The sequence below is a fragment of the Anneissia japonica genome, unplaced genomic scaffold, assembly GCF_011630105.1.
Source record: "Anneissia japonica isolate Jap-2015-1 unplaced genomic scaffold, ASM1163010v1 scaffold288246_len349457_cov184, whole genome shotgun sequence".
NCBI lineage: Eukaryota > Metazoa > Echinodermata > Crinoidea > Comatulida > Comatulidae > Anneissia > Anneissia japonica.
The window spans coordinates 289632-316347 of record NW_022752398.1 but is presented as its reverse complement, the minus strand read 5'-3'; the positions used below and the strand labels follow the sequence as shown (position 1 = coordinate 316347).

Here is a 26716-nt window from a genome sequence, read left to right as displayed (position 1 = left end):
CACAAAGATAAAATTTCGAGTGACTAACCTTCTACAATACAATTTTTTACATAGGAAAAAATATTCACTAATACAATAAACACACTAGAGACACAAAATATATAATTGTGACATTGTAGATATATGAATTTAATTAAAATATTCTTCCTCTACACCATTGCAATTTGAAGCACACCAGAATATTTACGATTTCATGGCTGGTAGAGCTAGGCCTACACACATTTACCAAATAGGCCTACTGTATATCATTAATGTTGCCCACATAGTTCAATATTTGTCCAGTGTTGGACAATCATGCAGAATACATATAGGTGAGACGTTTTTACATCTTGTTTTGTGAACCTGCCGCCACGGTGATGATAAACAGATGAAATTAAGGCTGAGGGGTTTGACTACAGCAAGTCGAAGACACAACAGATAAAAGCACACACCCTTGTGGCAAGCTTATGGACTTGCAAGCACAGGAAGACTAGTTGGACTCCAGTAACAAAAGCTAAATACACCAGATTGCATCAAACAAAATATTTGGAACAATTGGGGTCAGTGGCGGTGCCAGTGGGGGAGGGGGGCAGCAGCAGGGGTCAAGTCCACCGGACAGGTCAAGCCCCACCCCATCGGACAGAGCTCGTCGGGCAGTTGGACTAAAAAAATATATAAAAATAGGCCCATTCCAAGCCAACACATGTCATGTGTCATTTCTGGCCATCCAGAGGTTGCTATTCTTAAAAAAAATCTCATTTTGGGGGGGGGAACTCTCTCAAACCCTTCCCCCAGCTTGAGCCTACGAGCTCAGCCCCAAAAAAAATATATCCTAGAGCCGCCACATCTCACCGGCACCAATATTTTACAGGATGGAATTTTAGTACACACTGACCTACTAGCAAAAGCTGCTGAATAGATCAAGTAAATCCGGTAAACAGGGGTGGCACCAGGAAAATTTTGCAAATTTCCCCGACGAAAGTAAAGTGGGCGTGGTGGAGCTTTGATAAAAGGTCATGAAGGGGCAAACATTTTGACAATTTAGGTGTTTCAAAGGCTTATTTAATCGATGTACTATATATACATTATATTTCCATAAAAACAATACTTTAATCCCAAACATACTTCGTTAGAATCAAAATTAGTGTATACAGATCTAAAATTATTTTATGAAATAAAAATACATATAATTTTTTTGGTCCCCGACGAATTGTCCTTTTTCTCCCCAACAGGGGCCCCTGGCCTTCCACCCCTTGCTGGCGCCACCCCTGCATCTAATTCAGTTCTTACTCGGACCTGGAAAAATCTGGAAAGGGATACCAAAAAAGAAAAGGAAAACAAAAAAAAAAAAACAATAAAAAAAATAAAAAATAAAAATGAAAAAAAAAATAAATTTTAAAAAAATAAAAAAATAAAGGGAAATAAAATATTTAACTACAAATAAACAAAGTGTGCCTTAAACTAGTTAGTCTTGATTTATCTAAATCCTTGCTTCAAGGATCATGATTGAAGTGGTGCATGCTCAATTCACAGTTTACCTACAATACAGATCTTTATTGTACACATTTATTCATGCTACTGAGACCATTCATGACTCTGACTAAATATATAGTATACAGTAATCCACTTGTTATTGGAAAGGACTCCAACAGAACATTTTTCATCTATATATAAAATATTAATCATTGGAATTCTGACATTTTGGTCATGCTTAAACCTGAAAAACATCAAGTATTAATGGAAAAATATATGTTTATCAGCACCAGAATATTAAAAAGTACATAGAGTAAAAAATAATCAAATATAAGAGTTAGCTAATAATGCCACAAAATACTAGTAAGTTAATAAGTATTGTAAATATAGTGACATAATTGTGGTATTACTTATCAACAGTAAAATGAAAAAGGTGGAAAGGATATTTAGACTTTATGCCCCGTATGAAAAAATTTGGAATAACATTCAGATATAAAGACCAAGCATTATTATTATTATTATTATTATTATTTAAAAAGTTTTTTATTTTGCCATTCAGACAAATATGCACTCACACAATACTAATCAAGAAAAAAATATTACTGTACTTTCTATTAGAAATTGGGTTCAAAAGATGCCCTGTTTGGTTCAGAGAGGAAGAGACAAATCCCCTGAAGCTGTGAAGCATTCTACCGTGGAAATAGTGAATTTGATTATAATTTTGATAGTTTTTGATGGTAGCAAAGATTGGTTTATCAAGTGGAGGATCACCCTAGGAGGGGGATTCTGTCAAACTACAGAAATCCTCAGTTACATGGTGCATACAATTGTGTGAGATGTATGTGTTGAGATTTGGACCTCAAATAAAGAAAAAATAAGAAATGGATTTTAAGTAGACTTATACAGTAATTATATATTAAAAGAAGGCAGTCTGTTTGTTGGATGTATTAATATACGTAATTTATTTTCATTACATTTCCATAAAAAACTAATACTTAATTCCCAAACATATTTGTTTGTACTATATTTACATTATATTTCCATAAAAACAATACTTTAATCCCAAACATACTTTGTTAGAATCAAAATTAGTGTATACAGATCTAAAATTATTTTATGAAATTGTCTGAAGAATTTAATCCTTTATGAAATTTTTTAAAGTATTCAAAGAAAAAGTCTTTTAATGTTTTTTTCATATGAGCATCATAAATAAAAAATATAGATTTAATTACAATTGTTTTATTTTACTTGATAAATATTTTACATGATTTTATTATAAATTTTGTATTAATTAATTATGCATGCATGATTGAGGTGTATTCACCAGATGATAATACATGGAAGAAGGTGATGTTATTAATGGAGCTCAACATAAGACAGTCAATTATATAAATCAAATTGAGACCCTTCAGCTACAACAAAAAAAGGAAAAGGTTTGTTGTTCTTTTTTCCTATTCTTTATTTGCCAAAAAACGTACCACCATATGATTGTACAGTACTTGATTTTTTTGGCAAATAAGGAATAAACACAACAAAACTTTTCCAGTTATATAATAATTCTCTCTTCAGCATAAGACATGACCTTCCTGCCACAAGAATTAAAGTTATAATCTTAATTACAGTACATCATTATTCTCACTGCCAATACCACACTTTCTGTCATATGCTAAGTTAATATTTACTAAATATCTATAACATTACACTACCCTTATGCTATACCCCTTCTGCTACAAAGACATCCTACCACCCACCACCAATATTTTTCCTGCCACCTGAACTATTGCAGACACAAGCACCATTGCGCAGTACATTTGCACCAGCAAATGTAAAAGAGCTTCTACAACAGATTGCACTTTATGTAATAATCCAAAAATGGGACTCCATTTATTCCACTGCACATATTTCATTTGCATTAATCTACACTGACCCTAAGTTTTGTGGCATGAATTGACCTAATATCAAACACATGCCTCTAGTGATGCCCCTAATACTTCCCTCAAGAAGAAGATTAAGTATTATAAGGCTCCAAAAAAAATTTGGTCCTGTTCATAGAAAGCCTAAGATAAACTCCTTGTGTTGTTCTGCTAACATGGTAGCAATCTTTTCCGCTAACATATTTTAACAAAAAAATTAGGTCTATATTATTCTATTACGCTCAAGCATCAAGGTTGTAGATGATAGGCTAGTTTCTTAAATTGCAATCAGCAACATGACAGGCAAAAAACAATATGAAACTGAATATGAGATATAACCAAGTGGTACGTGCTCTAACCCAAATGACTAAATCATACAATAGCAACACATTAAAAAAAAAATAGTTCAACGTGTGTTATGTTACACAAAAATATCAAGGATATACCAAATACCAACTTGGGCAATCAATATGTGAAATAATAAAAATGTTGTACTGCATTTTAGTTTTTCTAGATCATGTTGTATCACTTTGCTTGCTGTCGTTCCAATTCTCTTAATACACTGTTTCATTTTACGATGAGCGAGTGACATCACCATGTTTACAATCAATCAAGCAGCTTGGTTAATTAGTCCATCACAGTGGAGCAACAATCAAGACAATTTGTATCCCATAATTGAGCAGCTCCTTAGACAGTTGTACTGATAATGCATTGTCTGGCACAACCTTGATATATGAGTTCACTTCAATTAGCACCATTAGGCTGACATACGAATTATAATCGGCAGACATAGCAAGCACTTGATCACCATCATTTGCCTGCTATGACTTTAATCTTTAGCATTTATGTCGGACAACATGGGTTATCCAATATAAGCAACACATCAATTCCGTAAAGTTCAAGTAAGTCCATGATAAACTGACGGTCACCAATGGGATCCAAGCCCATAGATTTCATGTGATCAGAGGTCAACGATTTGTCTTGCGTGATTGAAATATCTAGCAGTGTCTGGAATATATGGTTGTTCATCTCAAGGAAGAACCTGTCAAAGACAAACCAGAGTTATTGCGATGTTAGTCTCAAAAATTAATTTCATACAGTGTACCCAACTCACGGGATCATTGGTTCAATAATGGAGAGTCAATGGAGATTCACCTCCATTAAGTGGAAAATTTCTTGACCACAAAACAAAGGAGAAGGATATTTTTACACAACAGCCAACCCCTATTTAGGGCACAACCCTATTAAGAGGACACTTTTTTTTGGTCCCACAGGTGTTCCCTTAACATTGGTTCTACTGTATTTAAGCTTCTTCATAACATGGAACATTACATTAAAAAATCTTGATTTTAATATATACTGATTGTATATTATTATGATGATGATGATGATGATGATGATGATGATGATGATGATGATGATGATAAAATATAAATAAAAATCAATAGCAAAAATAACTTACGTAGCAAATACTTGGTCATCTTGCATTGCATCCTCACCTAGTTCTTGCGCTCGGAAAAGCTGAGCGCTACGCTGGTTGTTCAGTTGATTAAACTTCTCCTTATCAGTAGGACATATTTTCAACATATCTTTCAATGTGTTTGATTGCACAACTAGATTTTGATTATCTACATAAACATCATAGAGATCTTTCTTTTCAAGAAAGATCTTCTCAGTTGTACCTTAAAGAGAGAAAGTAACAATGTCATAAACTAATAACAATAATATATACTGCATAGATTCTATGTAATAAAAATAAATATGAATGGTAATTAAAACGAAAAAGAATGTGAAAGTGTTGATAGTTTAAAGGTGATTGTACCAATGAAATGTAAACGATGTATTGTTCCCTGAAAATGACAAAAACTCATTTTAATTTTAAAGAATTTAAAATTAACTTGCTCATATTGCAGTAACATACAAATTATATTAACTTGAGCATAGAAATTATTCTGATTTTTATACTAGATAAAGATAAAAAAATCAAGGGTAAATCATTTAATATTATGGGTAAATATTTTTTAAATACAAAAATTTCTATATTATTATATATATTCATATTGAAAAAAAAAATGTTTTTAATAAATGTAAAAAAACCAGATTAAGTTTTGTTTTTTTTTAAATTTTGTGTTTTTTTATTTTGTGAACAAAACTACAGTGATATTAGTCAAAAGCTGAAAACTTTAGATCCTTTGCTTTCAGCCTTTAGCCAAAGATATAAATTTTATATAATAATAATAATGTCCCTCTTATATAGCGCTTCATGCACAATTCCTCCAAGCGCTTCACATTACTACCCCGGTCATTGGATTGGATATATTAGTAAATTTGGATAGATGAATCTGCATCAGTCAATATACTAGTTTGTTTATTTCATTGACATTAAACAACCTTCCAACTGTATGACAACTACCATACTCACATGCTACATAGGACAAATCTGATTCTAAATTCTCGATGTCTGCAACATTGATATAAAACTGAGGTTTCACCTCCACCTCATTCTCCATTCGAACTGTATGATTTCCTAAAACACTTGCACAGTACACTGAAAAAAAAAAAAAGAAATCAAGAATCCATCAATTGACAATAACTAACAGAATAAATAAATGTTTTTGTTTGAATGAATTTGATGCCCTTGTAAAAATATATGATTTATTACCGTGGGACCTAACTCTGACTACATAGGTTACTTGCCAGCTAGTATCCCACTACATCACCGCCACTGTACAAGGAAATGGTTGAATAAATGAAATAGCATATGTACTGTATAGGCATGCAATAACAAAAAAAAAGAGATATTTATACATTACCTCTGTAACAAACAACTCCAATAGGTGGTGGTGAAAAGAATATAATCCGTTTCCGTAAGAGGACAAACTTCCAGATCGTGAATATATGCTCACCAAAGAAATTGATGAACTGGGCAAAACAACCTGCAGGATGAGTTATCTACTCAAGAAAGAAAGGACAAGAAGAACCAATGAGATTTAAGACAATAATCAATGGTAATTAGAAATAAAACATTTGTATTTGAAAAGCAAAACCATTCACAGTCTTAAATTTGAGATTATAGAATTCTTATCTGTTGACTCAAGAATTATACAAGACTTATAAACTATAAACCTATTTACCTTCATTTCAGGTAAGAGTTCAGATGAGGAAGGGGATGCGTTAGGCGTGTTGCCTAATGATGTGTACGATAAGCTCCTAGAGCTGGGTAGCGACCCTCTGTGGTCTGCATAGAAGGCTTTTAGCTGTTCATAACGTTCTGGTGTCTCTAGTTGGTGTCTGGGAAACCAAAGGAACATTACAAAAATTTAAATATTTAGGCAAATAAATAAAAACAAAATTGCATAACATTTGAAACAACATTTAAAACTATAAACATTATAAAACTTTAATCTTGCTGTACATTTTTGATATTTGCTAAAAATAAATCTAATTATGACAAAAATATTTCCATATTGTAATTATCATAAAAAATGCAACGACAATGATGTCCAAAATTCAGTTGAAGGCCATGGTTCAGAACTACAGTTGTACTGGTGTATCTATCTAGAGTAGCAGTGAAGAAAATGGAACATGAGTGATGAAAGGATTTTTGAATCACTTGAGTGAAATTTATCAATCAGCAAATTTTCAGTCCCCATAATACATACAGACAAACCATTTCATTTAATTAACTTCAGCAGTGATTTCAGATAACTTTTTGTTCAATTTTACTGTGTTATCTTCCTACTAATATCTGTTGTGATGTGAACTCTAATGATACACACACAAAATTGACATTTAACCATCTAGAAAAATCACCGACTCCAATGAGGTAATATAGATAGTACCCTCTTTGCCGATTCCAAAACACAAATTTGACCTTTTATTTCTCCAAGTAGCAACACACCAAATTGATATATTTTGCTAGGAGCTAACGAGAAAATGACTACAACTGCATATATAGAGCTAATTCTAACTAGGCGAGATCAAACATTCTAAGAAATTATGCAACCACTTGTTATTAGCTGTGTTGCATGAGGCATCAACATTTACATCGCCAAGAGTACTACCTCTGTTATCATGAAATTTAACCCAATTATGGCAGGAAGTGTCTCAAGTTCATCACTGTAAACATCAATTATAATTTCTTAATTTCTTTGTTATCCACAGATTCATTGAGCCATGATGCACTGATTGCAATGACGGAAGCATTTGCTTTCATTGCGAGAATGCATACTTCATTGATTTTAGGCACAAGGCTTGCTGATATTAAGATACAGAAATATGACGCCCTTTACATTTAAATGCTTGAGCAAGTTTGGGAATTCTGGTAAAATTACTCTGTTCAATAGTATACAGTACTTCACTCGCATTGGCCTCATCCATATTATTAAATAGTGTTTATAATTTATGGAAAAATAGGCACATGTTCATCCATCATAAATATCAATAGCCCTGCTGGTTTTTTATAAATCTCAAGTACTCAGTGTCAAAGACATAAATCTCCTGTTGATTTTAAGTAAAAAAAAAACACATGATAAAACTTCGAGTCTGCGTCTTTTTTTTTTTCAATTCTTTCTAATCCAACAGCATGTAACTCACCATTTACAGGATGAAATGATGCTTTCTAAGTTAGGTCTCGGTCTCTTTTTGGCTTAGGGAGTGGAGATGCTTTTAGTTGTGAATAAAAAAAAAAAACTGTCACAGGAAATGAACTTTTTCCACGCCTACAAACAACTCCACTCCCTTCTGTAATAATTTTTTTTTTTTACTTTTTTGTGTTATCGTAAGACATTTGCAATACAGACAGTATATAACTGTGATTGTTCACTTGTCTGGCTTGTATTCCATAACGTAATTACTTCGCTCTACTCTCGTTTCATTTATTGTCATTTGCATACACCTGTACAATACACACTGACATTTGTTTTGCTCAGTGAGATCACTTATGTCCATACTCTGCTGTTTTCGCAGGAAGAAGGTAATCTCTAATTGTAGTAGAATTGCATTGATGAAGAGTATTGATAAGATGTTTATGCTTGAATTTGTGATGGTGCTGACACATAAAATCCATGAATTTTTACATAATGTATAGATTATCAACATCTACTTAAGGGTATAAATGATATAACCAGAGATACAGTCATTTTTTACAGGTTTTAAAAAACATAGAATCATTAATATTTAAACTATTCCCCATAGAAAGCAATTTACAGTAGGTTTAGTTACCGACATACATTTTCAATTTCAATTTCAATAACTTTATTCCAATATAAATATTAACAATATAATTATCAGCAAAAGAAATACAATGGTAGCAGAAAAGGAATAGGTTACAAAATAAGCAAGAAAAATGCTTTAACAATTAAATATGTAACTTAATTATGTAAATTAAACTAAAATTAAACAGCAATGTGACACTTGTGGCATTCACTGAATTTTAAATTAGCTTTTAAATTACCAGTGGATAGACTAAAAGTCTACAGGCTACTCTCTAGTCTATGACAGTGAAAACAAATACAACGGGTAGCACTTTGTTTTATTTCAAACACAAGCTACTTATGATGGTGACTGCAAGTATTTATTCAGGTGTATTTTGTGATTTCTGGCTTATTATCATCGTCCAGTACAAAATAAAATTTTTGGCTGGTTTAATTAATTTTTGGAATTCAGAGTGAATGTAACGTCGTTTCAGACTAAATGTTACGTATACTGTACAAGACTGTAAATAATTACGTTAGCATTATAATGAGATTAATCATTATGTTTGTATGAGTTTATTCATCCAGCATGATTGTTAGGGGCTAGACTCTTTGTGGTATAAGATTAACAGATAACTGTGATGTAATTACATGTTGTTTGCCTTCAGTGAGCTTACTCAGTTTCCGATAAAACTACAGTATGATCAACACTGATTACTATAATACCGACGTATAAAATGAAATTAAAACAGCTAACCGCATAACTTGACATGACGTATCTCCTTTATCTGATAATTATAATTTAATTTACTATAGTGCAGTACAATAGACCTCCGAAGTACAAACACATCTTCCTGTACTTTCGTACAATATCTTAATCTTAACTTAACATGAATCACATCAAAACACTTAATAAATTAATTAAAATGGTATACGGTACTGCACGTAACTGTACTTGGTATCACGCTATAGGGATGGAACACATGTACTGTACTCGAATAAAAATTATAACAGTAATTGTTTTTATATATTACAGTTTAGTAGGGGAAGGTTTCGGCTGATCTGAAGTGAGTTCAATAGACAAAGGTGATTTGACCTGAACCATAGAAATCTGAATTCTCATGGTTAGGCTAGACTTTTTTTTATACCTTGTTTTAAGTGAACCCGCCAACTGCAAATATTGATGATTTCGAAGAAAAATAAAATTTTATTTTTGGCAAATTAGCGCAGCTGCCACCACGAAAAAGTGGAAATTTCAGAAAAAAATTAATTTAAAAAAAAAATTATTATGCCCTCCGCCACCTTGAAATCTCCAAAGATAAGATATGTATATTTCTTCATAATTATATAAATTTGAAGCATTTAACCATCCTATTTTACATTCACCATAAAAATTTTATCTTTATTTGCTCCTCTGTCTAGATGATTTTGGCAAAACTATTTGCTAAATAAGAAAACAAAATTTTATTTTTATTTTTATTCCGCCCACCTCCGATAATCTTTAAAAAAATAAGTATGCGAAACAAGGGATAAAAAAACGTCTTGCCTTTACCCGTCTGATAACGTTTCTCATTTTCAATATTTTAAGTACATTACAACAAAACTGTCTTCATCACACTGGTACAGTATTACTCTTGCAGTAGTGTATCAGTATCAAGGCTGTGCAGGGCAATATAAACAAGGCTACTGTAAACTAGATATGGAAGCTTATGCAAAGGCATATACGATACAACATTAAAATTTGGTACTGTTTAGAAATTTACCCATCAATCAATACATCAACTCGGGAAAACTTCCCCTTTTTGAATTCCATCTAATGAGGCTTCTAGTATGAGGATGATATTCGATCATCGATTACAATGTAACTAGATACATAAATATCAGCAAATCGGTGTCTTATCACATACATGATATCAAAACCTTCCATATTTTTAACTGATTAAAGCAACCATCGTATGTATAGTTTCTGTTGAACATGGCTGCATGTTTTTCCAGATTTAGCGCACATTATTGTATCTCCATTGACTATTCCAGTTGCTTTTCAATGAATATTCAACTCATCCTTCTCATTTAATAAATAATATACTTCTATTCTCTTTCTTCAATAGTCAACCCTGCTTAATTTTAATATTTTTTATTAATTCATATTATTATTATTTGAAGCACTCCAGTTCATAGATACAATAGTAATATGCAAATCAATTTATAGAAGTGTGTGAGGAAAGGTTTGCAGTGCTTTTTCTTTTCATGCAGACTTTGTAGTTCTCCTACTATGTGCTATGATAGACGGCAGTGCAAATAAGTAGAAACAAAAAAGCAAAAAAGTAAATCGGATTTTATTACGCATGCATCTCATATCTTTGGTATCTCACAATCCCCTTTAGACAGTTTGTACAACAAACACATCATGGCAAAATCTATCAAAAACAATCCACCCCACCCTGGTAATCATCACTTGAGCCAACATACCAATTAATAATGCATTATACTTTTAATTGTAGCTGAGCATTTTATTTTTATTGTTATTCATTACTACTGTATTCACCTCTACTCATTGCAATTTTATTACTTTTTAAGTACTTTCACAACAAATTTTCAAATCTGAATATTAAACTGAAAAACTTTAAATACTTTTCTCTTCTCACCGTTATTATCACAGTACTGTAGAATAGTTTGTAGGATGACAGTACAGAAATAGCAGAGTTCTTAACTACTACGCACATAAGCAGACAGCCAAGAGACAAATGTAATGAATGATGGCTGTGTAAACGCACATTACTTAACCTACCTGACTTGATTTTCAAGAAACTGCATGTGCCTATATAATGTGGTGTATGATGTTGCTAGGATACCAACAGACTTCATCCTTGCTCCTCGCTCTTCTAAACTGTCCACAGTCATCTTCTCATAACAACTTAGACCATAATAGTTATCTTTCTTGAAGAATCTGAATGAAAATAAATTTATCATTTATCAGTACCTTAACTCAACATGGGTGATTCCACAAATGTGGGGTCAGTGGTAAAATCCAATGGGCTGTACATTCATGGATATTTGTTCATGTTTTGACAATACACAGTAGCGAATAAATGGTCGGTTCAATTCAAAATTATAAGAAAATAATGGAGAAAAAGAAAATTATATTCAAATTGAATTCTGAGATTGCCATTTCCAGCCACTTAGATGTGCCACAACATAATTATTTCTTACCTCAGCCACAACCATGGTAGGGACTGAGGTGGTATACACTTGAAAATCCATCCCTGGCCCCCGTCTATTTCTAATTCCTGGGTCCGCCACTGGTACATGTTCATTTATTATTATAATTGTATTTTTTATTAAAACATGTTTGTTGGTTTAAGGAAAAATCTGAATTATTTATTTATTTTTTAGGAGGAGACAATTTGAATTGAGGAGAAATAATCTCATTACTCCTTGTGGCGACAACACTGAACTCAGAACTCTGTATAAACACAAAATGTAATTAACCAACAGACCACTACAGCTTTTTTCATTTAAGTTTGTCCGATGTCACATTAGAATATTACTAATTTTCACATGCATAAGATGGATGAATCTATAGGCATATTATTGGAAGAAACCAGAACAAATTAAGCTGAATGCAGTGCAATGAAATGCAACAAAAGGAAAATCTGAAAAGGAACAAAAAAACAACTCAAAAAAAAATCGTATTTGCTGTACAGTACATCATTTTGTGTGAGTGAATTTATATAAAAAAAATGTGTTTATATAATTTTAAATCTATTTGTTCATTTTGGTGTTATTTGTCATTATCTCAAGGCACAGATTAGATGCATGTTGCTGAAAAAGGTATGTTCACATTAATTATTAACAAGGTAGTTCCGTTACATGAAAATGATGTTCCAAAATGATATTGTAGTGTTCTTATGATAAATTTGACCTCATTATAATACACATACATTAAAATAATGCTGCTACGGTATACCAACATAACACACCATCACAATGTCTTGCATGTACTTGCACAAAGAGTATAATCAATTTTTGAGAAAAATGCATTTAAACTACAGGTACACTGTATGGGGCCAATCAGTCCCTTTAGATTTTTAGGTTTTTCCTTAAAAGGCATATTATGCATAAAGAGTGTTACATCTCCCACTATAACAGAAATATCCTCTCAGTGCAAGCAAAAACTTATTAATCTGACTAATTAGATCAAATTCTTTAATTAGAATGTACCCTACAGTATATGAGGAAAAGGCAGTGGTACTACTAACTACAGCTTTACATCGGTACTGGTTCAAAACACTCTTCATCCATATCTGGTTCAGTTGCTGAACCAAGCCTTCCAGTGGAAATTCCTTGCAACAATTAAGGAGCTACCATGATGCTGTGGTTCATTCCAGCCCCTGTTGTAAAATAACTTGAATATGAAATGAATATGCACTTCTCGATGGCTGCTACAGTTGTCACAACAAGTCCATACACAATTTTGCATGACAACGCTCCATTTTTTGGTTATTTTCCTACCTCTAACCTTTACCATGAATTTTATCAAATGTTGTAATTTTCAAATTTCTAGGCACATACATATTTCACTTGATATGGGAGATTTCATTAAATATTCATCATTGAGCACTAAATTCAGAAAGCACATTTTCAGTTTGGCTAATCACCATACCAGTAATTGTACTGCAAAATTATTACTGTTGTATCTCCTTTGGGTATTATCTTTCAGGCTTGAAGAAAAATCACTACTAATTTTTGCTGCAGATGCTGCAGATCTACTGTACTGCATTGTGCTTTTAGTAGATACCTTTGATAGTTTGACAGTGTAACACCCACCTTTAAAGTCAAAAATACTCTAATTAGTTAATTAGCTGATCAAAAAAATGTATTTTTATAATATTTCTTTCTTCCGAAATTGAGGGCAAACTTTCTATTTGAAAGCTTTGCATGGACTACCCATCCTTACAACTCCCCTAAGGCGTTCTATCGTGTCATGCAGCCAGCAAGGTGCAGTCTAAATCCAGAACGGATCTTTCCAGTGTGTCAATCAAAGTTAACAACTAAACCAGACAGAACAGAGTAAGGGATACACGCCCCAGTACAACTAACACACGTGTTGTCCCGCAAACACACACGTTTACGTACAGTTACGCTATCTTTTTTGTGGAACCTTAGCAACAATAACCAAGGGGGGTGGCTTAGCGAAAAAGTGCTTAGTTTTGATGTTATTACCGTGTATAATTCCATCATTGGCACAGTCAGCATTTATCAAGTGAGGAAGGGATGGGTGGGGACCTCTGTCTAAAACTGGAGGGCTGTCAGTGATGAGGTGTTGATAGTGATGGATACGCAAAATAGAATAATGGTCAGTTAGAATAAATACACTCTTCAGCTTTAAAGCTTACAGTATTCATTTTAAATGATACAGACATTAAATAATTATTTAAATTTCCAAATTTTTTAAGTTTCTCACAAATAATGTGAGAGATTTCATTTGATTCTGTACTTTGTTCTAACACGTTGGCTGCCAGCAACAAGTATACTTGTACCACAGGGTGTTGGTGAGGGCGCCAGGGACAACTATACTCGTCAAAATCGGGGTAACATTCTAGCGTTTATTACTTCTTTGATATACATTGTAGAACCACAGACTTAACGGCTGGTAGTTTGGGGAAGATACACCTAGACAACAAATGATGTATGTATGTTTGTTTTGTTGTTGTTTGTTGTTGTTGTTGCCGGCAGTACACTCGTACAAGTGGGGGTGCCCTTTAACATATACTAACCCATGCAAAAAGCTGACAGGAAAACTCGCACTAGGCATAATCAATAAAAAGAGTGCTGTCACAGTGCTGCCGACGTCCCCTAATATTTTCCCGCCAATTTATTAGACACATCATTTTGATTATATATGACTAAATAAAATTTCAAAAAGTATGTTTCAATTTGTGCATGTAAACTTGTTTTGGCACACGGTCAGGAACCTTAAAAAAAAAGTCTGGCAGGCAACGTGTTAATACTGATCAAGCAACACCAAATTGTCTGCCTTGTACATTTTATTATGCACACCGACTGTTTTGCGACTTTGTGTGTGTTCTGATGCAAACCTATTTAGACATTATGATGCACTGTGACAAGGATGATCTTCTTGGCTATGAATTAACCATCATAAAAAGACAACACACATATTTACCAGAAACACACATATATTACAGCAATTATTTGTGGCTATGTTTATATTCAGCATACTAATGTACATACTGTAGCTACAGTACAATATACTGTATGCAAACACAGTATGGTCGAAATATGACTGAGTGAATGAAAAAAGGGTTTAAAGAGAGCAAAAGGGCTAACTGATCATATTGGTTTTATGCCCTTCCAACTTGTGCACTTCTATCACTTTTAATATACAGTACTGTCTGCAATGAAATAGAGAGCTTAAAAAAATAAATTCAATTTGGTTGACAGCAGGATATTTGTATTTTACTTTATGTCTTTTTCTAAAAAAAATACAAATATATTAACATCCTATTTTGAGTGTTCACCCAATGAGAGTTCATAGATTATATTTTTTTAAATATAAACGTATTCTTGTTGGACTACTGTCTTATAATATTTTGCTGTCAAAATAAAGCAATGTACTACTCTATAATATTCCTAGTAGTAGTTTTAAGGCAAAGATCAAATTTCTTTAAGAGAGATTTGCTCTCCTTAATGAATCTGAGGAGAGTGATTTGCAGGTCTCCTGGTATTTCTTTAAATGTCGGCCTGCTAAACTACTGTAGTAAACCTTTGTTATTATTTATTAAAATTACTCATAAAAATGGCTACACACATCAGCAGTGGCATAGCTAGAGTATTGAGATGGGGAGCTGATGGGGTGCTGATGTGGGTGCAAAGGTTAAGTGGGGGAGGCGATGATTAACTGGTGAAGCTAGCTAGCAAAAGAAGATGAGTAGTATTATTATTTTACTTAGCATATTTTCAGTGGAGCGACACCACTGGGGTTGTGGGTTTACAGCTTTTTCAGGAAGGATGTGTGCACTTCCCTGTGCACCCATCGCCCTTCTCCCCTCCCCCCTTACTGTAGATATATCACTGAACTAGCAATCCATAATGATCCAATATTCATTACCAGGTACGATATCAAAAGTGTATGGTACTGTACTTGAAAAGCATAACTGTACTCATTTGTCATTTGGTTGTGTCTTATACTTATTACCCAAGTAATAATAACAATAATAATAATAATAATAATAATAATAATAATAATAATAATAATAATAATAATAATAATAATAATAATAATAATAATACAATACTTATAATGGAATGATATATAACATTTCTGTCTAGTGGTTAATATAACACTTTAACACAATACTTTTTTCACATGGCAATTATCTCTCCACTATTGTAGTAGCCACTGGTTTTCAAGTCTTTATTATGTAATTGCTGATTGGTTGGCTAACCATTGATTTATAATTACCTAGGGATTATTATTATATCCATTGAAGGATATAAAGAGTTAACTTGACTAGCAAGGCTTCATCTTATCACCTATTTGGAATCCTGGGCATATTCAGTGTGATCAATAACACTGCATCAAATTTCCAAAAAAAAGTACTTTTTTAATATTACTATAAAGATTTCAGATTCAAATACATTTCACAGTGGATAATAGCAATAAAAAAAAAATGGATTACATTTTTGCTGCCATCACTGATCATACACACTGGTCATTCAATTGCATCAATCGTTCTGTATTTCATGACTCTATATCATTATCATAATTTCCCGCACAGTGTATGATTACTAGTGACTCAATGCTCTTACACAGTTATACTTTATATGAAATATACATATTACAGAGGAAATTCAATTTAGAAATAATGGTAAGCAGTTTTCTTATGGCTTACAATTAGGTTAATTGAGGACTAACTGCTTTGCTGGCATTTAGTCTCTCCTGCCCTGTAATGAAGTTGCGAACAATACATTCAATTCAGTGGATTTCAAACATATAGAAATTATTGTGATTAAATTAAAATTGACAATTAAGGGTTTTCATTTGCATCATAAAAACATGGTTACCAATACCACGTTTTGAATCTTTATAGTAGTGTGGTTCAAGTTTGATGATTCTTTTTCTTGTTTGCTAATATTGTTACACAGTATTATTTCAAGCGAAGGGGGGGGGGGGAAGAGAGAGATGCTGGATTTGAATGACAGAACCATAGCCAGCACTAGGCAGACTCATATGGATTTTCCTTAAATGTATTTAATGTTTCCCAAGATTATATTACTGACAAGTTCAGTTAACACTGTCTACAATACATACAACAAGTGTTTAGAAGAAATGAAATCTGCCAGTAATTTCAAGAATATTATTGTTTTGATACCAGTGCCACAAAATGGCCAAGAATCCATCTTGAAACATTTGTGCATGCCCCAAACCCAATGCCATAATAACCCCAAGGCCTGCATCGCCCTCCTCTGCCCCAATCCAAAATCTAACATGTAGGCTTGACACGTTATACCTCTCCTGGAAATTTAAGTAATGTTGGAATATTCAAAAGCGCCCAAGAAGATGCACATTATTCAAGATGCATGAAACTCAATTATCAGAGGCAATAATGGGCCATTTGCAAAATTACTATTACTATTTTTTATTATCTTTATTAATATTCACAGCAGAACTCGCATTTAGTATCAAATTGTCGGTGCCAAAGACACTTTATAGGATCAAAGGGCTGTAATCTTGCACTATGTTGATGTGCAGAGATGAACGGACCTTCTGTTGAATTGCCTTATACCAAATTCCAAATTACATTTATAGGGGTAATTATGTGCCATTTGCACTTAATATTATTAGCAGATACTAGAGCTATACTGTAAACTAAGTATTATTAAACCAAAATTATTATTTTTTCATTTTCAATATTAATATTCACAAGCTTGCAATAGTATAATAATAATAGTAATCGTCGACTAATACAGAGTGCATATTATGGAGATGCTGTTAACATAAATATGAAAAAAAAACAAAAGTAACACACAGGAGTTTGTGTGAAACTCTATTTTTCTAATTATGTTTTCCCATAGAATTTTAATCATCTTTTTATGTTTGTGTTTTGAAATTTATAGTCTAAATCATTAATGTTCACTGGAGTAGCTTTTAGATGGTGATCAAATTTGCTTTTATTTAGGCAATCCTCAGGCATTTTTTGTCTTCTGAATTTTTATTGAGTACTATTAATTTACACTGCAAATTTTCAGTGGAGCGATATCTCTGGGGGTTGTGGGTTTAAAGCTTTTTCAGGAAGGACGTGTGCACTTTCCTGTGCACTCATCACCCCTCTCCCCCCACCCCCATACTGTAGATATACCACTGAACTAGCAATCCATAATGATCCAATATTCATTCATCATCAACTACTATAGTGTATGGTACTTGAAAAGCATAACTGTAGTCATTTGTCATTTGGTTTTGTAATCTTATACTTATTACCCGAATAATAATAATAATAATAATAATAATAATAATAATAATAATAATAACAACAACAACAATACTTATAATGGAATGAGTTTACATAATATAACACTTCTGTCTAGTGGTGAATATAACACTTTAACACAATACTTTTTTCATGTGGCAATTATCTCTCCACTATTGTAGCAGCCACTGGCTTTCAAGGCTTTATTATGTAATTGCTGATTGGTTGGCTAACCATTGATTTATAATTACACGGATTATTATTATATATCCACTGAAGAAGCTTGCTTTTAGGCAATCCTGAGGCTTTTTTTGTCTTCTGAATTTTTATTGTATTTTGTACTGATTTTGCTTGGAAATATTTAGTTTAAAAATAAAATAAAATCTGATTAATGAGCTTTCTTACTTTTCTGCAAATTAATCAGATTTTATTTTATTTTTAAAATAAAATAAAATCTGATTAATGAGCTTTCTTACTTTTCTGCACACAGTGTTATCCATCGGCAATAACTTCCGTGAAACAATTGATAATAAATCAGTGAAAACAAGCAAATATGAATTTGCGAGAGGGGCTATTTTCCAGAGAGATTACTTGCCAGGATACTCCCTTGAGTTGTGGGACACTTGCAGCTTTTATCATTAAATGTTGAAATTGATTTTTTTTTTTTTTTAAATGCTGTACTTACATGAAATCTGAATTGATCGTATGTGAACCACTTGCCATTGCTTTAAACTCTACACCTTCTAAATCAATATCTTCTGGAATACTCCACTCAACCACATTGCCTTAAATGCAAACATGAGAAATGTGATCAATACAATCTTTTCACTCTCAACACTTAACAACAAAGTCGGAGGTGAAATCTGAAACAACAAATGCTCATTTAATGGTAATTATGCATACTGTTTATTGGCAAAGAAAATACTTCCTTCTTGGATTTCTATATGAAACCACTTTATTTAACAAAAAATTATGAAATATGCTACCTAATGGAAAATTTTAATTTATCTTCATTATGATACAGCTTCTTATCAAAAGACAAAGGTAATAAAGATGCCAAATACCAGAATGAATAAGGGTATATGGTACAAAAATATCAAAAGGTAAATACTGCACGCATGGTAATTGAAGCTGAATTTTTTTTATTCTTTCTTTTGACATTATCAAGACACCAAACTGACACCTGATTAATTCTAAATCTGGCAAAAATATAGTATTTATATTTTTATAATTAATTACATAATATTTATTGAGTCTTTTCTCCTCAATTTACAGAAAGCTATGTTTTCAGTTTTATTTATACAAATACAAACACAAAAAGTAAAAACAAGGACAGCGGTCAAGGGAAAGCAGAAGCAATGTTCACTATTAAACTAGTCGCCATGACAACAAATGTATGCAACCTTTTTCTGAGCAAAGCTAAAATGTGAAAATATTGTTCATAGACATTTGAATTTGAAATTCATTGAGTGACAATAAATCTGTATTCAGACGCCTAAAAAAACTTACATATATGCATATTAATTGATTACATACTGTATGCTTAAGATGTATTGTCCAATGCAAAATACCAAACAAATATTTAAAAAATCATTTTAAAATTAATTGGCTCATTTTGAAGCAACATAAAAAGGATTAACCTGAACAGTACTGTAGAAACTACTGTATTTAAAAATGTTTACCCATTCTTTACAAAAAAAAATGATAGTAAAAACTTGCAATCAATGGTAGTGTTTTTATTATTTTCATTCAGGAAAAAAAAAATTGAGGTAATCATTTTTTAAATTCAATAATTCCTATGCTAAAGTAAATAATTTGTATTTTAATGCAAAATGAGCAAGTTAATTTCAAAATTATTTTTTATGATTTTTTTCATTTTCAAGGGACAATACATCTTTAATGAAACAAATTTTGTTATGCTATGTACAAACCAATATAGCTCAACACTTTGCATGCTTACTGCAATACTGTAGGCTCCCAAATGGATATAAAGTAAATCAAAGATTTGGTAATATTAATGACTCTTCGATTTCATTAGATTGAATTAAAGACTTGATGGAAGGAAAACACCGGTTGCAATTTGTAGCTTGTCATGCTACTTGTAAGAGCGGTTGTAATTAACTTTCAGACCACTTAACCCTTTCATTTCTCACATAACAAAACTAAGTACTAATTAGTAATAATTTATAAAGCGTGGGATCAAACACAATTCTGTATTAATTATCTAGTACAGTATGTGGGAGTTATGGACAATTTTAAGTCTTTCTCTAAGCTTAAGGATTTCAATTTTTTATTTGAGTTGTATAACCTATTACTTAAATTTATTCTTTTGCCTAGATATAGACTTGCATTTTCAATATTTCATTTTTTTCATTTCAATTCTTTAGGCACGAGAGCCAAGGATATGCTAATAAGTGAACTTAATCACTGTCCTAAGTGCTATTTATCCATTAAACAACAGGGGACTTAATGGACCAGTACACCAGGGTAGACCCCTACTCTTCTGAAAGAAGATGCATACATTGGGCCTACGGTTTAAAGTCCTTATACGAGAAGACTTGTTCCACCACCGGAACCATTGGCGAGTGAGTCGTTTGAACCAGCACCGATATTAGAGCTGACAGTTACGGTGCCCCCGACTTAACCGCTCGGCCAATCAACTCGCCTAAAATACTATATAAATGTCTCCTATGTTCCAGTTCTGAACAAATTTCAAAATAGACAATTACAATTACCAACCAATATTATGCAATGCAAAGATAAATAAGGTACAGTACACATAAAAATAATGAACAAAATGTAAAAGTAAATTATGACCAAGATTCCTTATTTTTTGAATGGCAAGCTTTCACACTGCACTTGTATTATCCAGTCTACGTTGAACTATTTTTGAAATGATAATCTAAATTAATAAATAATTTGAAGGAACTAAACTATATCAAAATTGAACAATTGTACTGGCCCATCTAACAGCCTCTGCCACTGTGAACTAGACGTCGCGCGTTCTTGGCAACTGTGAAGTTGGCCTACCAAAGAAGAAGAACAGTCCACAGCCAGATGATTACAATTTTGCACATTATTTCTGAAACAAAACTAGCGTTAAATCAAAATCTGGCATCACCGTTGTCTATTACCAGCATACTGTAGTCTAGTAGTAGTACGCACAGTACTTGATGCAACAGATAACACATGCATTTAGATACTTTTGACTTAATGATCTTTCGACGTCAATTGAGAATAACAAATTACACGTAAGTACTGTACCTAAATCATCATTCTCCTTTAATGTTATCCCCATTATGCACATAATAAACCTTCAAAATTATTCAGTACCTTTTAAATATTTTACATTCTTTTTAATGGTTATTTTAATAAGGGAATTAATTTCTACACCCAAGGAAAACTTGATGAACAGCAAAATTCTACCTACCTATTCATAGAATTTGCAGAAAATTATGGCCAAATAATAGGCAAAGAGGGATTACTATTTAAATAGCAGCACTTTACATTTAAGAGAATGTGATAGAAGTCAGTAGGACAAATGATGCCAATGCTTCATTGAATTTGAAGATATTTGGATTATTTAATCTTTTCAAGTTACTTTCAGTAAATCAAACAAAAATTTTCCAAAGTATTTTAAAGAAGGGGTTTTTCTTTTTTTTTCTTTTTTTTTTATTTTGTAACAAGAAAGAAGGAGCATGGCCGTACATTATTTTAAGCATTTATGGGCAAAATTTTAATTAAAAATTTAATTAAAATACTGCAACAAGAAAACAATATCTTGTTCATGGAAAATAAAATAATGGTAATGATAGGAACATTTTGCCCCAGGAAGTAACAAAGAATCTTATACAATGGTGTCCAAATCTAAAATCCGCACCAGTAATTTTTTTGCAATAAAGTAATTTATTGAAGCTTATATGAATATCTTCAGTGGAGCACAGTGAATTGGTTTTAGAAGAATCAAAACAAATGATACAGTAATTACGCATGATGCTATTATTTTAATTGCCACCTCTATTACACTAATGGAATAGTAATCAATCAGCAACAGACTGATAGAAGGTTTAATTTATAACGCTGAACAGTCCTACAATGTTACGCAAAAACCAATAATGTGATAAGGAAAGGATGATGTACAATGGCATTTTATACCCTGGCATGACATTATGACCAAAAATGGCAGCGCCCCCATTGTGGAGAGCTACCCCTTCACTTCAATTCGTTGGAACAAAAAAATATGTATTTTTTACACATTAATAAACTCTAAAATCAATTAAATAAAGCCTTAGAAACTTCCGAATTGGACCTTGGACGACTTCCAAAAGATTTTTAGCGACCTCTGACCACACCCACACTCCCACCGTCGGGCAAATCCTGGTGCTGCCAACCCTGTTACAGCTTAAGGGCTGTTTAACTTTTTGAAACTGTGAAGCTCTTTAAATGACTTCTTCAGTCCCCGGTTCTATTCCATCCTTGCTATCTGTATTTCAGCTGGATGGCTCAAGTGCAAGTTTTAATAGTGGCACACCACATTTTGGATGAGAAGGTTTAAACCTACAACAAGCAGTTTCAGAGGGCAAAGCATTGTGGTTATGTCTTTTCAGTGAATAAAGGTTACAGTACAAATTAACAGCTGCTTTTTATATACTGAACCTTATTAATTAACATTTATGTTAATAACATTTTACATCCTGATCCAAATTTGCTGTCCATATTTCACAACTAGAACTATTACTACAGTTTGCTTGATATTTATGCCAAAATGGCATAACTTTAATGGCATTTATTGGCTAACTTTATTATTTTTGGTGTAGGCCTACCGAATTCAAAACAGTTAGGTGCCATTTTTTTTTATCCACGTTATCAGCCGCCATTTTTACTTTCAAGATGGCCGGCGCACCACATGGTCATGTTTGGTGTCAATGTAAAGGGAATTATAAACTGATCATTTAATTCCATTACACCTATAGTACCTAATAATACATATTTCCAGCACGCCAAAAATGATAAAGTAGCCAATAAAATCCATTTTGGCACAAAAATCTAGCTGGGGCCAAAATCTTTTAAACGGCAAACCTTACTATATTCTGCATTATAATAGTACTATACTGTACTTTGAACCTTGAAGTTCTCACTAAAATACATCCACGTTTGATTGGTGATGTCCTTATCTACTGCACACTGTCCAACCAACAGTTAACACTAACACATGTCACATTAGCTTTCAACCGAACATTAGAATGAGAATGAAAAATTAACAGGTGCACGAATATACAAGATACAAGATAACTTTATTGTTCGAAAGAACATTACATTTGAATATTACATCGCATGAAAAATTACCATTCCTATTCATTTGCCCAGACCAGTGGTTAGAATAAAATTGGGTTAAGGGAGGGGGTGGACGAAGGTGAATTTTTGATTTTACACTCAGGGCAGCACCCAAACTTTGATGTATCCAGTAATAGGATGCTTCCTAACACCTTTATGCACTCATTTTAAACTGCTTTATGTGGCCAGGCCACACTTTTCCCACCTGTGGCCTAAACCCTGAAATTGAATGGTAACCAATTATTAAATTAATCAATTTAAAAAATCAGTTTTTGCTGAGTTGCAGTATTTACTACAAAAATCCATGTATTATACACAAATCCTTAAAAGGATTTTTGTAATTAAAGAGCTGCAAATCAGAAAAAATAAACCCTTTTTTTTCTTTCTTACTTGAATTGATAACTATTTTCCAAGACATTCTTTTAGAAGCAATTCAATTTTACTTAAAATACCGGAATTGACTTGAGTTTTTTTCATATTAATAATTATATTCAACTTGTACACTGTGAAGAGACAAAAACATGAACATTACAGCATGATTGCAGTAAATACAAGGAACAGTCACTGAGAAACACAGACATAATTACAAGTTCAGTGCAAGCACGTGGGCCAGCTGAGAAAGGCCCAACCGTTCGTTAGCCACTTGGTTAAATTTAAGCCAGGCACTTCTGTGCCGTAGGACCATCAACAACAAATCAAACCTCACTCCATGTGAGCACTAGACAACTCGACATTGTCTGCTGGCAGTGCTGATTGTCAGTGGCGGTCTGAACGGATTGTTGTTAACTGCGATCAGTTGCGTGCGCTTCATGACGATGCATTCTCCATAAAATCGTGTCAGCCTAACAACCGTCAGGCGCACCAAGTTCCTGGCTTTTAGGCTACAGCTTCGTCGAACAAGATCAAGTTACTATAGTTTAGGCCTACAGCATGTTACTGCTGTATGTAGGCCTAGGCGGCAGGCCTAGTTAGTTACTAGCAGGCCTAGTTAGTGTTGCCCAGCTAATCAAGCCTACCTAGGTCCTGGGCCTAGGCCTACTCATCAAGTCCTATGTAGGCCTAGGCCTCTAGCCTGCCTACCTACATAGGCTAGACAACTTTTATAATATTAATAATAATTAATTATTAATTTTATAATTAATATTATTCTTATATAGCGCTTAATAGTGATAGTTGTCCGATTTATGGTAAAAATTGACTATTTTTAACATGTTTTTGCCACCGTGCTTCAGAAGGTAATGCGTTGACATTGAGTATCTCTAACGCATTGACGTCTGCAGAAATGCGTTCAACTATAACCTCTTAAATAGGCTTACTACACTCACTACGTACATTACATTTCATCGAGAGACTATTATTTTAAAAATTCAAGGCACACCACATAAGATCTAATGAACTTTAAAATTGTAATAAGAAAAATGGAAAAATGGTATTTGTTGTTAAATTCTAACTTTATTATGTTATAAGTAGGGATAATATAAAAACTTGTACTATTTATTATTGTTATCACATAATTATTATATTGTAATGAAAGAGGCCTTATCTATTTAAATTATGTAGGCTAAATTACAAAATTGGAAAATTTTTAAAAACTATATAAATACAGTTCTTACAAAATAGGATTGAAATAAAGGTGGGCGTGACTCACACGGAAGAGAAAAATTGTCAGTTCAGAATTCATTCCGTTAGTTATTAGGGGTTTTGTTTGTCGGTTTTTTTATAATATACATTTCAGTGTACAACATTAGTAAAGGAGATTGCATTATAATGTAAATATTTTAAACAAATAGATTCAGGACGACCAACTTATCCGAAGTCAAGAATTAGATTCCATTGGGATACGAGTAAAATATAAAGAAACTGATTCAAGATTCAAAAATATTTATTTAAAATACATTTTTATTTATAACACATTTCATCAAATATGTACTCACTTCACAACCACTCATTTTATTAACATTGTATGTAGATAAATTTGTTGAATGCTTCCTGAACCACTGTAGGGCTAATAATGGTGCAAAAAACCGCCGTGCCTCATCAATTTTTTTTTTTAAGAGAGTGATACTAAATCTAATCATTTTTTCTATGTGCCCTTCCCTTAATACAAATATACTACAGTCTAAATACTCATTTTGTTTTTTAATGTAGAATAAGTTTATCATCGTTCATGTGGTACTGTCTGTAGTACATATCGTGAGTGATGCTATGAAACGAAGACATGAAGGTCGTGGTCGAATGCGTTTCTGCTGACACGTCAATGCGTTATTATAGATGTAAAATTTCAACGCATTATTTACCGAGACACGACGGGCAAAACCAACTAAGCAAAAAACAACATACATCGGTTTTTAACAGAATTTGGATAACTATCGTTCTAAAAGTTGGTTTCTATTGATTATTATTGATTATTAAGTATTTTCTACTCTCGTGTGGTAATATTTTTTTATCATTTTTGCATCCGTGTGGTTACGCGTGGTGGCGTGTGGTCCATGTGGTATTTAGTTTAGTAGGACCCAAAAAATAAATCTCTTAAATTTATTACTTATAATATATATACAAGCCAATAATAAAAAAGTATGAAGGTTTCATTCCGGTTATTTCGCCATAGCGAGCCTATGGCCTAGGCCTAGCCCTATTGTCTAGGCCGAAGTTAGGCCTACCGTACCTGAACGTGTGTCGAAAGCCACCACGAATATAGCAACAATATTAGCACTCCCTTCAGTGAAGTCTCGCACATCGCTAACAGATGCTCCGTTAGAATCTATTTTCCCATCACCGTCCTGTTGGGCCAGCCTCTTAATAAAATCCGCACCTCCATTTTTAAACTGACTTTTTGGCTGACGAACTTCAGCAGAATTGTGATCGTCGAAATCTACAAGAAGTGGAGTTTTTTCCATGTTTGTGCTCAATCCACAGACAAAATACACAGATTCATCATACACACCGTACTGTGTTATGTGGCGTAACAACCGGAAATAACGACTGTCTCTGCCACATGATGCCTGTACAACAACTCAGATCATCTGTTTCTTCAACTTTAACCTTAATTAATAAGAAATTGTAATTCTTCAGTACTACAACACCACACAGGTCCTATTTCAGTACTCTATGGTACAACAATGAATACGTGTAATCGTACAAATAGATAATAATGCTTATAAACTATACTATCTCCACTAATCGTAGGCCTAGACTGAAGGTTAGCCATAGGGAATCCCCATCCCCGAACTCAGCTGCCTACTTTTGTCTTAGCTTCTTAGCTTTCAAAAACAAACTTTTCTACTAGTCACCTGGTGGCGCTATATTATGTTTCTGGAGGTGGAAAATGTGA

The 26716-nt window shown here is 33.0% G+C and overlaps 1 protein-coding gene across 1 annotated transcript; it reads right to left on the bottom strand.

Moving 5' to 3' along the window:
* Window positions 1–718: 718 nt before the first annotated feature.
* LOC117122306 (DENN domain-containing protein 11-like) lies at window positions 719–26640 on the bottom strand. The gene is made up of 8 exons (XM_033267855.1): window positions 26051–26640; window positions 18737–18836; window positions 11349–11507; window positions 6500–6656; window positions 6179–6317; window positions 5788–5913; window positions 4828–5047; window positions 719–4407 (listed from the first exon to the last, which is right to left on the bottom strand). Exons 1-8 carry the CDS (start codon window positions 26280–26282, stop codon window positions 4209–4211), a joined length of 1332 nt encoding a protein of 443 aa, XP_033123746.1. The 5' UTR covers window positions 26283–26640; the 3' UTR covers window positions 719–4208.
* Window positions 26641–26716: the final 76 nt, after the last annotated feature.